The sequence below is a fragment of the Hyposmocoma kahamanoa genome, unplaced genomic scaffold, assembly GCF_003589595.1.
Source record: "Hyposmocoma kahamanoa isolate Upper Pololo Valley unplaced genomic scaffold, ASM358959v1 87, whole genome shotgun sequence".
Lineage (NCBI taxonomy): Eukaryota > Metazoa > Arthropoda > Insecta > Lepidoptera > Cosmopterigidae > Hyposmocoma > Hyposmocoma kahamanoa.
Genome location: NW_020654422.1, coordinates 20,121,861 through 20,137,852, shown reverse-complemented (window position 1 = coordinate 20,137,852; position 15,992 = coordinate 20,121,861). Strand labels below are relative to the sequence as shown.

At 36.2% G+C, this 15,992-nt stretch overlaps 1 protein-coding gene across 1 annotated transcript in view; it reads left to right on the top strand.

The window, feature by feature from the left end:
• LOC113235268 (arylsulfatase B-like) overlaps positions 1 to 15,992 on the top strand; it is a 33,922-nt gene that overhangs the window by 9,509 nt on the left and 8,421 nt on the right. The window contains exons 3-9 of the mRNA XM_026470917.1: positions 6,432 to 6,591; positions 7,081 to 7,240; positions 7,460 to 7,554; positions 9,605 to 9,672; positions 10,616 to 10,769; positions 12,089 to 12,246; positions 13,860 to 14,008. Of these exons, the coding sequence (XP_026326702.1) occupies positions 6,432 to 6,591; positions 7,081 to 7,240; positions 7,460 to 7,554; positions 9,605 to 9,672; positions 10,616 to 10,769; positions 12,089 to 12,246; positions 13,860 to 14,008 (944 nt within the window). The remainder of the gene's footprint in view (positions 1 to 6,431; positions 6,592 to 7,080; positions 7,241 to 7,459; positions 7,555 to 9,604; positions 9,673 to 10,615; positions 10,770 to 12,088; positions 12,247 to 13,859; positions 14,009 to 15,992) is intronic.

The window sequence follows — 15,992 nt, the reverse complement described above, 5'->3', positions numbered from 1 at the left end:
CCTACTTATTTTGGGTATCTATCGTTGAGATTTGTTTACGTGTTTTTTTTTAACAGATTTACGTGCGTTGTGTATTTTTTTGATACATTCTAATTATAATATTGCGAAACCTCATTCGACTGATATTCTTTTATTAGTTGAATGAACAGTTACCGAAAAATAACTTAAATTATCTAGCAAACATTAAACTTTGATTTTGTTTAACAATGAGATAAAATTGTATCTCATAACATTTTTATAGAGTATTTATATTGTTTTGAAATTATCAAATTATTTCATATATCTAACTTTGACCTTTTTTGTCACATTTTAATTATAATAATGGCAAATTTGCTACATTGAATCTATTATTTATTACTTCAGCTAAACTATAAAATATAGATTTCATTTAGTTTACTTTTATTCAATCAATTAATCTTAATGTAGAATTCATAGTAGTTAGGACACCTAGAGTAATTGCAATTTTATTGATTACACGCACATTCTGAAGGTGTCCATACATTAAGCAATGTTGTTTTACTTAATTATAAGGAAGGTAAACTGTGACAACTTGGTACAATATACTTGATCAATGTATTGTACGAAGGATAACAGTAGCGGTTTATTATACTCTTCTTCTTTGGGTATTATCGGTATTGGTTTAAGGTAACTAAGGTGAGGTAAAATTATCTATTAAAGATATATTAATACATAATATTGTGTATTTAATTTCATGTCCTTTCTGCTGAAGTAGTGGACATCTGCAGAATGGAATTAGAAAACCAATGAAGTTTGATTGATTTGTTATCTTAGGCTGATATTTGGCATATTTATTACAAATTATAAAACTTTGTCTTGTCAAATTAAAAGCCTTTGTGGAAGATGATACTAAGTTATTTGCGATGATGTTGGATCACCTGTGTTCCTTCCATCGCCCTGTCAGATTTACGCCTTGATATCCATGTATATCTCGTTTATGTCTGATTAGCGTATTCCTAGAGCTAGCCGATAATTATTAGAAGTACCTACTACAATACACAGTGACAGTGTTCATGATCTTATATGGAAGGTCTTTCCATTTCCATAAAGATTTAGGACTTCGAGTGTATAAGTTGTTACTGAGATAATTAGCCGCGTGGTCGGATTGGTTGGTATTTAACCTAGGCTTCTGTAAGTTAATACTAGATTAACTTTCAGTGCTTGGTGAACACTAACCCAACTTAGATAAGTCTACTACCAAGGCTTATCGGATAGCGAAATTATATTTCAAATGCTGAATTATCACCTATGTGATTATGATATATATATAATTAATTGATATTTATAATTAATTGATTTCTTCTCTACTTGCTGTACTCAAGGTGTGTAATAGGGATTCTTATTAGTAAAGACTAGGCAGGGTTATGAGGTGGGCCTATTCTTCTTCCTTACCTTTATCCTCTGTCTTCTTGTTTCTTTACTTATATAAACCATATGTAAAACTAGTTTACATTAATGGATATGATTTCTCATCTTGCATCAATTAGTTACTCCAAATCCTGACCCCGGATATCTCCGGATTTCTATGTATATATACTTGAGTTTAAATGACATCGCAGTGTTTTGTGAGCGGAGCTATGACACTATTAACAGTTTCATATCTACTAATTACAATAAGGTATAACAAATACTTTTATTGTTCTACAACGTTCCTGATTGATTGTTCCTGTTAAGATACCCATTCTCGTGAAAGACTGAGATGTGGTACACTAAATAATGCTTCTGTTTGCCGCTGCATCACCAATGTACTGGTTTGCATAGACTTACTAGTATTGCAGACTATATTGTGCTCGCCTGCGTTGACACAATATGAGTAGCAACATGCTCTCCCTGTCTGTTGGACCTTGTGGACTATATTGTATTCGTTGAGACGATACATACAATGTAACAGTCTACAGTTCCAGAGCCGGCTCCAAGCCATGGCTACATCGTCGTGCTGGTCTGTTCTGTGTGAACCAGTGACTGGTATATGTATTCATCAATTGAAGACGTCGAGTTGTATCATTTCATATACATTGAAATGCTATTTGCACCACATTTTATGCAGAACATACTGTTGATGGTCTTTATGCTACGTCACAGACATGGCAGGACATTTATACTTAAGGTATTCCGTATAACGAATATCTATTGTTTAAACAATCATCATTTAATAGCGTAGGTGTATATATTTCTATACCTTCTACGCCCCGGAGTATGTAACCGGCGTGTCATACACGATACGTGAGCGGAGGTGGTCTGTAGTGAAATAACATCTACACAAGCAGACTGTTGTGGGGGCTTCGTATACCTCAAATATATTTTTTTACATGAGGTGGGCATCCTTTCCTTATTCCTTAATCCCCTTCCAATATATTTACATGTCTTTTGAAAAAAAAATCTATACAGCATATCACTATATTTTTATGATTATCTCACGTACCTCTTAAAGAATCGCGGGTTACCTACTTACTTATTTATTTAAAACACAACGTAATGTTAACAATAAGGTCCTAATCAAACTAGATGATCATACAATTAAAAATTTAATATGGCCATTTAATAGATCCATAGTATCTTGTATACTTTGATGCTTGGGTTTATATATTTTAGATTATTGTATGTATATTACTTATATACATATATACACATATAAGTTTTATATATGTGTTACTGTTATGATAAAGTCCTGGTCATGGTATTGGTCTTCGTTCCACGTGATTCGACTTGGAAGGCGACGACATTATGATGGTTCTATTGGATCGTCTAAGGGGGGGGGGTGCCGTTACAAGCTTCCAATCTCCTTGAAATTCTGCATTAACATTAACTTTGCTAGCAGTTTCGCCATACAATATATTACTCGTCTTATCAATTTGCTGGTTTACCAACGTTGAAACAGCTGTTTTTTCAATGACTATGCTGTTGTCTGTAGACACCGGTCGCTACCCGTTTCAATTGTTTGCGAAACTTGTGCTATCCAAAGTCAATGTCAAAGTCAAAGATTATTTATTCCATAGGTAAAATAAATTTACACTTAAAATCGTCACATTTAAGCTACTGATCGTTCACTACGCTGACCTCCCTGAGAAGAACGAGCAAGAAACTCTAGGGATTGCTCTTTTCAAATAAAATTAAATGCTATGGAATACACTTTGAATCAAATTTGTGTGGATTCTGGAGCCATGTCGTCTTTCCATACATCTTTATCTAACACGTAGTCTTCAATTTTGTAATATGATTTTTCGATCAAAAATATTTTTAATGTAGTTTTTAACCTTAGGAAATGATAAACTTAATATATGCTCCGGAATCTTATTGTAAAAATGTTCCCCATAAAAGAGTTGTTTACCTTGGTTAAACGAAATCGTGGTACCATGAGTTTGGACTTAGCTCTAAGGTTAATATTATGGATATCTTCTTTCTTATTGAAATCCAATACTTGATTTACTGTTTCATAAATTTATTGCTTATTCGAATGCGTTGAAGAGGGCACGCTCTTATGCGTTTCACCCAACGCGCGCGACAGAGATATCTTAATTTTTATATCGTATATTGCGCAGTTTAGTCTTCAAATTAAACTTATACAATATTAGTGCAGTACGCCGTCGATGTGCCACCAATAAGCCATTGAAAAGCAGAATACCAAACGTACAAAATCCCTGCCGTTGACCCTGTATCGACATACAATTGAGAAGATTTTTTAGCGCCCATCTTCCTCAGGTGGTCCTTCCATTTTGCCTCAGGGCGTCCTACACTTTGTTTGGTTTGACATCGTCGCCAATTTAGAACAAATCTGCTCCATCGGTTATCACAGTTTCTGTAGACATGACCTTACATGACTTAAATCTTTATTACAGCTCAATAATACAGGTTCCCCACGGCTTAAAATATTATAGTATTGTACATAGGATACTTTATATTTGTGGCCTAAAGGTTACGACACTGGTCTGCCACGCAGAGGTTCCGGGTTTGAATACCGGGCCATAGAAATATTTGCATGGCTTATATTTATAGTTGTAGTTGTCTATGTGTGTGTCTGTGGCACCCGCGGTACAGGTGGCTCCCTAATGTGAGCCATGAGTGTATGCGTTAAAAAAAACGAATATTGACAGTAAAATGGTTTTGACAACCACTCCATGGTGTGCATACCGGATTTCATAGTGTCGCTATTATCTGAGGTCCAGGGTTCGATCCGTGGCCGGATCAGTGTAGAAATTAACTTTTCTATATTTTCTCGGGTCTGGCTGTTTGTGGTACCATCGTTGTTTCCGATTTCCATAACACAAGTGCTGTGATGTTGTCTAATATTCAAAACGCAATGATAATTTATTTTCCTAATCTTAAATGTAACATTTCATGGTGTTCTTTAAATTTAATATACTATGTACATTTGGTTTTTTTTTATCGACAAGTGTTTGTGTGTGTATCAAGTGTAATCGACACGCCCATTCATCAGCTGCAGTGCCACTCAGAGCTTTAAATCGCAAAGATCTGAGGGGCACCGCCACTGCGCCCATCACCCTGAGACATAAGTTGACAAGTCCCATGTGCCTGTAATTACATGTACACCAGCACCCCTACCCTTCTAAACCGGAACGCATTAATCTCACATTACTGCTTGGCGAGAATAGCTAAGGTGGCAGTCTTCATCCTTGTTCGCCTATATTATGGATTACGTGCTTTGTGGATAAATAACGTCTTTTTACTTTATTAATTTGTTTTTATTTACAAGGAATTAATAGTTATAAATGTCTTTTGCAACAGGCATAATTAAAATATTACTTACATTTTTTTCACATTTAGTCGGTTCGATTCTCAGAAGAAACAAGCAACTTTTAAAAGTCGTTGTATGAAGTTACCTACTCATTTTTGCAAATAAAATATTGTCCCCATGATACAAAATATCTTATCTACAATATTTAAAGTATCCTCTATGTCACACAGCCGTGGAACACTCTGTATATAACCGAAGGCAAAGTAAGCATTAACTTGTCAGCCTACAATTTTCTCATAATACCTAATGGAACAAAGCATTCGGGGAAAAACTTTACTTTCCATTCCCGATGAATGAAGAATAGATGAGAATTGCTAAAGAAACATTTAATAAAAAAATCATACAATGTGTAAATTGAGTATACCATCTTTATTTCACCATGCACAAAAAGAAAATAGTAAACACTATTTTCTTGTAGAATAGGTTGTGATAGGTATTTGCGCTTTGTTCAAACATCAACAGCCAAAGTTTTTTACTGTAATTCACTGCTCAACATAAATGTCTACAAGGTTAACTGCCTATATTATAAGAAACATCTTTTGTTACATCGCTTTTGAAAATACATACCAAAAAATTGGAATGAAATATTTTTTTATGAATCTCTTCTGGTCTTCAGTTATTATTACTTATTACTGCGACAGTTTTCGATGATTTGCGAACCAATTTCGATGATTCTTCTTTTGTTGGAAAGGGATTACCTCAGAAGTGGTTCCACTCAAATTTGAAGAAAATATTTTACTTCTAAAGGTGACAAATTAGAGAATGAAATTCACCCAGTTTCCGTTAAGAGATTTCAATAACACTTGACACATTAATGTAAAACCAATGAGAATAAAACACAGCGAAATTGGCTATGGCTATATACAAAAATCCTTTAGCCAGAGCTGGTAGCTGTAAATGTATCTAACTAGATGACGAAATATCGTAGATTTCTCATTGATGGCGCTACTGGCTAAAAAGTCGTTGAAAAACCAAATACAAAGATACGACGCAAGCACATAGAAAAATTCGTGAGGTCCGCTGGTTCGTCCGTAGTTTAGTTGGTATAGCGTTTGCCACGGTATGCTAGAAGACGTCGGTTCCATTCCGGCTGAATCGAAGGAAGTTTTCTGAGTGTTCGATTTTTGTATTAATAATTATAACAAACTAGTGGAGTAATTTCACATAAAAATAGTTGAATATCAATACAATAAAAATTTAAATATTATAGTTATCAATCAAAGCAACGTTTCGGGCCCTTATCAGGTTCCGTGGACACGGCTGACTCTCAATGAAAGAAAATTTTGCCTTCTTTCCTATGTATTTTAGATTTTAGCCTGATTAACTTCCACTGTCTCCTCAGACTTCGTGGAATAATGCAGTCGCGACAAACAGCAGTGTCGTCGGTAAGGCCGCACACAGTAGAAAGTACGGTCCTGACTGTGAAATAAGTAATACTCGACCAAATACAAAAACGCATTATACGAATGAAGCTTCATACTTGACATTGTTTTTTGTTTTGGTCGAATATTACTTATCTGACAGTAATTCTTACGGACGAATATCGGACGAAACGAAAAAAAAACGAGATTAGACCCCCTGTCTGCGTCTCAGGAGTTGCTTCATCTTCCTTTTTCCTATAATGGATGGCATTTAACGACAACAATGTATTTTTTCTTAGGGCTGGAATGACATAGGTTTCCATGGCATGAACCACATTCCTACACCGAACATCGATGCTCTGGCGTGGTCAGGCATAGTTCTACAAAAGTACTACGTCCATCCAATATGCACGCCTTCGCGGTCGGCGCTTATGACTGGGAAATACGCCCATAATCTAGGTAAGTGTGTAATGCCATTAAAACTTAGTGAATAAGAACACAGTTCCATGAGCAGGGGATCTGTAAAGAGGTCGAAACCATCGAAACGTTGGTTTGTTTGAAAACAAATATAAGCGATTGAGTAGTTCTCTCATTTTGCTGCAAATCTTATGACCCATAAAATAATAAAGAAAATAAATACCTACAATAAGCATGTAAATTATTTTTTATGATATAGATAATCTTCTTAGGTATATTTGTCATCAAACCAATATGAATAAAAATTGTAAAATCTCACCTTTAAAAAATATAAAAAATAATACCAAATTCCGTATTATTTTACGCGTACTTATAATATTTCTGCTCACGATTTTGGGCTTGGCGCTTTGGGTAAAAACCCGGTTAAAAGCCGGCCTGGTTGATCGAGTTTTTGTCCACTACTCATCTCTGCTTCCGAAATCTGACAGCATCTTAACAAGTGTTTAAATTAAAAAGGGCTTACTTTTCCAGGTTTGCAGCATAGAGTTTTATATGGCATGGAACCAAGGGGCTTACCGTTGTCGGAGAAGATTCTACCTCAGTATCTAAAAGGCCTTGGATATAAAACCCACCTTGTAGGCAAGTGGCACCTAGGCAGTTACAAAAAGGAATATCTGCCTTTAAACAGAGGGTAAATTAACAGAAACAATGTAGAATTTACTGATATGATAATAAGTGATATTTTTCTATATCTTCACATACATTTTTAAAGTTCTTCGAAGACAAGTGAACATCCAAACTCACATTGGGTTATTGAGGTCTACTTAACGGAAACTACTGGAAGACAATATTGCTACTGCCAGTGGTTTTTTGGTCGAAGAATTATTTTCAATCATTATTAAATTTTCAGATTCGATAGCCATATTGGGTTCTGGACCGGTAGAATCGATATGTACGATCACACCAATATGGAGCAAGGCTCTTGGGGCTTCGATTTCAGACGAGGTAAATACTAAAATCTTATTATGAGTCTGAATTTCTGAACTTGAAACACAGAGGATGAGTTTTGATAGTGTACTTGCATCGGATTTGAGATTTCACATTGATCTTCAGAGTAGCTTTCTTGCAGATGTGTGTCGATCATATTCGATCGAATCAAAAAGATTCGAACAAGACCTGTCACCCGATAATCCGGTTACTAGCTTCTAAATAACCCGATCATTTTAGAGTTTCATGGGTCATGCGCGCAATATTCGATTTTATTGATATAATTTTAGAGTTTATTCAACAATTCACAATTTTATTGTTGTCTGGTTCACTCTCTCGTGAGTGAGGACTCACGCCACGGTTCGCCTTCTCAATCTTCGTTTGGGTCGAACATTAAATGTTGGATAGAGCATTCGTTCGATGGAACCTTCGTTCGATCGAACTAAAAAGTCAAGCAATCGATCAACGCGTCAACGGGTCAACGGATTACCGGATCAATGAGTCTATCAATCATTCATCATAATTGCTCCGTGGTGTAGTGTCCATTACATTGTAATTTTGTAAGTTTAATCTGTTTTTCGGTATGTTGTGTTTATTTATGAGTGCATTAGGTAATATTAAAATATAAATGAATAATGAATCAGTAACTTTGTATGCTCATAAGTTTTTTGTATTTTTGTTTTGTATGTGTTACTTTTCCTAGAAATAAATTTTAGTGTCCTAAATGTGGTTTATCGATGATGCATTTAACTTTAACATCAGCAGAAAAGAATAAAAGCTAATTGTATTATTTGACACTTTTAAACGCCATATTTATTAAAGTATCATGAGCGACGGGTGACCCACTAAAAGATCGAACATATGATCATTTGACCCGATCATGTTACGCATAGGTCATGATCGACCCGGGTTATCGAAAATGATCGACCAACTCAGGTCTACTTTTTTGTCAGACGGTTAGACCATTAGTTTACCGAACTGTTTACCGTGAATATCTATATGGTCAGAGTGAAAGGGCATTTGATAAGCGAAAGTGCAAAGCCCTTGTTCAAATTCTCAGGTGAAATTGTAAATACACGTGAGGCGGACTAGTTGTTTTCTTAAAGGTGCCTACAGACTTGTTCGTTTTTTTTATATGATCACCGATGGTCCGAAAAGGTGTTCCACATATATGGATAAATATATATATAGCTACAAAGAGCGACATAAAGTTCTTAAAACCACCAAATAATAATTAATTACTTATCGAGTTCTTAGGTTTTCGCGATTGTTACACACCAACAAACAAACAAAAAAAAAACAAAAGGTTTGTTTGAAAAAACAAATATACGCGATTTAAATCCGGAAAAATAGTTTCATTTCCTATAAATTAATTCCTTTTTTCGAATTCCGGATTTCCGGAAATGGTTTTATTGCCTTATCGCCGTTCCGTCAATGTGTGGGGCGCGGTGCGGTATCTAAAGCTAGGAAGTGGTGGAGACCATTCTCGTTATTTTTTTATTCTTTGCTTTGGTAAAAGGTCTGTTAATCTATTACATTTTTCTACATGGCACCATTAGAACTACTTTAAAATCCAACTTCAACTTCCTAGGTCAGTAATTTTGTCCTACGATGCAGTAAACCCATTTTTTATAACATCAAGTGACGGGACGAACTCGCTCCTTGTAGCTATATCTATTTGTACATGTATCTATTAATGTGGAACAGCTTTTCCGACCATTGTTGATCAAACATGTTGATAGACAAAAAATGTGGTGTCGATCGCCTGTCGCTTAGAAATTTTTTACTCGTTTTGTTTAATCACATGTGTCGATCGTCATAAAAATCGAGAACATGAGTAGGCACCTTAAATCTGCCAAGGTATTTCTTGTTACGCTACAGGGCTTACTGTTTAATGAGGTTCAATAGAGCAATGTTTTTTAAGTCATGAAGAATTGGATCATGGCAATTTATTATTTTGAGCGTGAAGACTATTCGGTACTTTGCTAAGTAAAGAATTATGTCATTGCTACTTACCTTTGAAACGATGTAGTGTTTATGAAGCAATTGCGTTATTGTTAATTTTCAGGGTATGAGGTCGCGCATGATTATTTTGGAAAATACGTTACGGATATTTACACCCAGGAAGCAGAAAAGGTATATCACTAAATTATTATTCGAAGAACCCAGTCCGGTCCCCCCTATCAGCTAGTCCTGTTTTATTTCCACTTCAAAATTGATCAAACTGTAATAGATTACATCGCTGGAAACCTGCACGGACCAGGGATACTCGACCAAGTTAAATGATAATGTCTAGTATGAAGCTTCATTCGCGTCATGCATCTTTTAATTTCGTCGAGTACCTATTGCTTATTTGACGGTAATTGGTTTGGACGGATGTCGGACGAAAAATGAGAGTATAGGGCCAGTTTATGATCTCACATTTCGGTTTACTATAAGTGTTAGAGAATAAGGAAGAACTTAGAGTTTGAACATCTGATGCCCGAGCCCAATTTTATGGGAGAAACTAAGCAGTGAGGCTCTTGCGTGGACATGTGTGAATGAATCGGAGAGGGTCGTGCTGCGACGTCCAAAAAGCGTACCTATTTGGGGCGAGCAAATAGACGTCCACCAGTCGGACGTCTCAGGAAGAGTGCATGTGACATTTAATAAAAAAGTTATGTATACTGAAAAAGGCAGATCTGTCAGTATTTTTATTTTTTCCTAAGTAGATAAGGCATGAAGTTACAGCAAGATAAAAACTAGATAAAAAATTTTATATTTAATTTCTTTAAACATAATTTTCTCGGTTTTGAGTTTTTGTCACAAGAGCCCTTTGAACTAACGACAGCAGTACTGGGCCCTGATTTTAATTCAAACCGGAGTCGATCCGATAGGGTAGCCCATCCGCAATATTATACGCCTCGACTCGGAAAAGACGCAGTTTCTGATCGGGAGAGGCAATCAAAATCAAGCTGCTGGAGACTGGCAGTAGCGGGTTCGGAACACGGAGGCTCTGTGGAATCTGCGGTATCGAATCAAGTTAGAAAATAAATTCCTGTGTGATTTTATCTTAATTGTTCCATGTTCTGGTTTTCAGATTATCAAAGGGCACAACAAAAGTGAACCACTGTTTCTGGTAGTGGCCCATTCAGCAGTTCATTCCGGTAATCCCCCGGAGCCAATCAGAGCACCTGATGATGTTATTGAATCTTTTAACCATATTTCTAATTATCAGAGGAAGAAATTTGCTGGTCAGTATTTTTCAAAGGGGTATAAATGTTTTCAAAATTGGTTCATTCGTATGAAAAAGTGCATTAACGCTAACGGAGAATATTTTGAGAAACAATAAATTCATTTCGGACCATTTATAGTATATTTTTCTTATTCATTCCGGAAACTTATAGTGCGCCTCACGTATATGTATACATTAACTAACAAGCACCTCGACAGACTAAACCAGATGTAACATGTTTCGTTTTTCAATAATATTACAATGGGCGTACACACATGGATTTAATAAGTCGGTCAGAATTTAAACGCGATGAAGTTACATGGGTCAATTTTAATGGTAATTAGATGTCAAAATAATATCGTCCACTGTCAAAAATTACATAATTAATTTAGAGATTTATTATATAAAAATTCAGATGCTGTATAGTACATTTTGTTAGACAATAACTTGTTTAATTGTTTTTTAAATAGATTAAAGTTTTTCTCAGACCTTACCTACCAGACATTATTTTTAAATTGTGTTATTTTTATTACATTGCATTATATTTTACATTACAATATTATATTACATTATTCTTTAAGATTTTAAGTAAAACCGTGTAATAGGAGAAGCACTTAATATAAATAAACATTCTTTATGAGTTCGTTAGTGCTCTCGTGTCATTATAGGAAAAAAAAACATTAATTAAAATTATGTTAATAAATAATATTTTAATTGTTTTGACGTTCACAAGGTCTTCATTTATATTTGTTATGTACAAGTGGCATGTAGCACATAGTACATTTGCATTACTGCTAGGGATTATTTATATCTTTTCCTTGTTTATCGTTTGGTTATTGGCAGAGGAACATGGTTTAATATGAAATATTGTTTCTGTTGTTGCAAAGTCCTTAAGTATGTATATTCAAACTATTCGGCCTGATTAACGCATGTACGAAAATTTGCCCGAAAAATATCACTTATTTCAGTTATTAACCGACCTCAAGAAAGGAGGAGGTTCGTAATTCGACAGTATTGTTTTTTGTGTGTATGTTACGCGACTATTCCGCCATCTGAACCGATTTCGATAATAATTTCTTTCGTCGTCGCTGTGTTTAAGCATGCGGCCGAATAGCAAAAAATAGGCCGAATAGTAACCGAATATTCGTTGTAACTCTAATTCTTTTATTAATACTTTGTATTATGTCATTCTTAGATATTCTTTAAATCCAATACCAGTATTTTTCATCAGAACCCGTAGCACTTAAACTTGTATAAGCACCTTTCAGGGTGGAAGTTACTGTGCTGTCATCTAAATTTCTTACAAGTTAGTTATTTAGTTACGAAATGTCTTTTCAGGGGTACTCTCAAAGCTAGACGAGTCAGTGGGCAAAGTCATATCGTCGCTGCACTCTGAAGATCTGCTTAACAACACAGTTGTGCTGTTCACAACCGATAATGGAGGATGCCCAGCTGGATTTAACCAAAACGCTGGCTCGAATTATCCTTTAAGAGGGGTGAGTTTTTCACAAGTCCTAAGTATATAAGTCATTCAGAAGTCATATCGTGTCGATAGAAGAAGAAGAAGAAGAAGAAGAAGAAGAACGACAACGACAACGACAACAACAACGCCCGAACGACAATGACAACGACAACGACAACAACAACGACAACAACAACGACAACAACAACGCCCGAACGACAATGTAATAAGTGTGGTAAAACATGATAGCCTCAAACCGATTCCGCGAGTATTCGATTATTGTGGAAACTCTCTGATTAATGATGTACGGGCACAATCCGAGCGTTGCGAAACCCGCGAGTCCCGGGTCCCAGTTTCTACGAACACCTACCCGCAAATGTAAGCGCTCCGCAGATGGAGTAACTTTAGTTGACGCAAGTGGCAACTTTTTACAAGTTTCATTAACGGTTGCTGGTTGCCGCAAATTTAAGTAAACTCTCGAAATCCACGGTCAAGACTGACGCTGCGGGGCACGGGGAGGGAGTGAAGTCGCTTCACGAGTTGCGCTTGCCGGTTGCAGAAACTGGCTATTGGAGACAACTGGTACAAATTTGCAAGTGTCTAGTTGCGACAATTAAGAATTTATTTAATCACGGATTTCGGCAATCGAAAGCTATAGTCGATTGCCGAAACACTCAAAGGAAGTTGCTACGTCTGCGCGGTTTCTTCAAATGTTATGAAAAACGTCAGCAGGTGGCAGGTTGCCAGATGCCGAAATTGGATGATCAAAGTTGCTCCATCTGCGCAGCGCCTAAAATGTGTTATAAACGATGAAATGTTTTACATCCAGCTGAAACTCCTTTTATTGTATGAATTGTATAGTGTCTCTAAAGGAATTTCTTTCGGGAAATTATTATTTTTTTTATTTGACAACGTTGTATTTCGACAATATTTTGTTTATATTATAATTATTATTGTTAATATTACTGACGATGATATCATCATATCATTGACATTGTATTTTAAATTGTAATATGACAATGATTTCATGAAATAAATGATTCTATATTCTTAAGTTAAAATGAAATGAAATGGGGCTTTATTTCTCAATCACAAAACAGGCTTAAGAGCAGGGGCCTTAAGGTTAAAACAAAATAAAGATTGACCAAACTGTTTTGTGAGACTGATGCCCGAGATAGGTATAGAAAAACCTGTATTACGGGTCACCAGGCTTCCACTCTGCAGATGATCAATGTGGTTGTGGCACTGAAGTTGTGACACATGAAAAAATTTATAAAAGCACGTAAATAACTTCTAACCCTCTAAAACTTAAAGCTAAATAAATTCACGATATGTAAAGTGTAAGAATGAGTTTATAAGGTGCGTGTGTTACTGATTAGGTGTGTAAGAATTATATGTTTGGGGTGTATGGTATGTATACGGAACAGTTAAATAAGTTTTATTTGAGGACTATAAAAGTAATTGCTCAGTTTCGTCATAATTTTGGATCTTAATCCAATCGGTGATAGTTTTAGCTAAAAGCATTAACGTCTTAGTTGACTTCAATTATCTGATACCTACTTAAACTTAACTTACGAACAAGATCTCTGTTATATCTGAAGTTATATCTGAAGAAATTCCTATCTATGCCTACAAATTGTATTGCAGACGAAAGCCACATTCTGGGAAGGGGGTACCAGAGGTGCAGCTGTACTTTGGAGTCCACTATTGCAGAAAAAATCTCGTATAGCCAATCAGAGACTCCACATCACTGACTGGCTACCTACGCTCTTTGGTGTTGCACGTGGCAATGTGAGGTAAGATATGAATTGACTTAATAACAGGACGTTATATTTAAGTAATGATAATTGAAATGTTTAACCCTTTAGTTTCATCTTTTAGAACAAGTGTATTAGTTAGTTACTTTTTATTTAAAAAAAACCGACCTCAAAATGTTGTTTATCGGCTTTTTTTTGGAATTACATCTATTTGCCTAGGTTTATTGTAACCGGTTAAAGGGAAGTGCGCGAAATCGGATTCGTCCCCTAGTTTGCCGCCTTTAGAAGCGGAATATTTTCTTCAAATTTAAATGGAACCAATTAATTCTCCTGACTTGGTGGCGCTCGCGCACTCTCACGTGGCTCACGTACTCAATCTTATTAGTAAAGATCCGTGCACACAGGGGGCACGTGAGCGCACCGTCAATGTAATGGTAGCTGATCGCCGCAGGTGGTCGGACTTTCGGCTCGTCATATGTGACGTCGAACTCATTTCGTCGACGAGTCTCAAATTGTGACGTCTTGCTTGCCACAAAAGATCTACATTGCGAGGGATCGGCTGCCTGTTTCTCCCACTCTGTTGGGTCAATGTCGCAATTTTTCATATGGTGCTTAAGCACATCTTTGTATCTAAGGAGTTGTCCGCCATGCTTTCGCTTGCCCCCTTGAGTTCCGAATAAAAGATGCGCTTTGCCACTCGCTCCACTGCCATCCTTGATATATGGCCGCTCCAACGAAATTGTCGCGGCATAAGATATACCTCGATTCCACATACCTTAGCTCTTCGTAAAACTTCTGTATTCCGCACGCGGTCGGACCAGCTGATGTTTAACATTTTACGAAGGCATTTCAGGTGAAATCGGTCCAAAGTGCGGATATGGCGACGATACACGGTCCATGTTTCAGCAGAATGTAAGATGTTAGCAGTACAACAGCCATGTAAATGGACACTTTTGTAGTTTCAAGTCATGCTATCTAGCTTAACAAAACGCTGCCGCGGCGGCCGCTATTCTTCTGTTGATTTCAGCATCAAGGTCACACGTGGATGTTATCGTCCCCCCAGATAACGAAACCTGTCGACCTGTCTCAGCACATCATCGCCAAGTTTGACAGATTTACGAATTCCGGAGTAATCGCGAAACATAACACAAAAAAATAGTCTAATTGAGAACCTTTTCCTTTTTTGAAGTCGGCTAAAAAGTATAAAATGTGAATGACACAGATATCGGAATAGGTAAACTATATTTACTTAAATGTCAAGAAATACGTATAGAATACCCATTCTATATATAATGCCTGTCATGATATATGTTTATTTTATAACAATATGATATGTTTTCTTACAATTACAGTTTTTCTTCTTCTAAATTACATTACCGTGTATAATTGCTAGATATACTTCGAAAATATAAAATAACGTACATTACAGGATTTTGGAAAGTACACACTCTATGTATATTAGGGCCTCCAGTCTTGCTGCATTTCCGCGTCTCGAGCAAGAACCGAGACTCGGTGCGGTCTTGAAAATTCCGGGAAAAACGCAACTTATTTCAATTAGGTCTTTAGGCAGTCAAAACATGGTGCTTAAATCAAGTTCTTTATTAGCTTAAATTATTCATGAGAGTTCTTTTTTAATTTTATAGCGGGACGTAACAAACCAACGACGTTTATGTAATTTCAGAAAGAAAGATCCTTATTTTATCACTACCGTTCTTCAATTTCCACAGATTACACTAAGCTCCATTCACAGAACAATAAATACAGTAGAAGTGGTTAGTTAGAGTCTGACGCGTGCCAACTATAGGTCTCGAAAGACCTATCTGAGCTTCGTCCGCCATTTTCGCTTCGTTTGGAATGGTTGTGTCATTATTTCGTGTAAATTCTCTAAAATCCTAGAAAAATGCCTTATTGCGCTGTTATGGAGTGCAAAAATTATAGCGGCACCAAAAATATACCCGTGGTGGTATTTTATATCTTTTTTTTTTTATTTTTTTTATTCTGTTTATCGAAATATTTTTTTTGT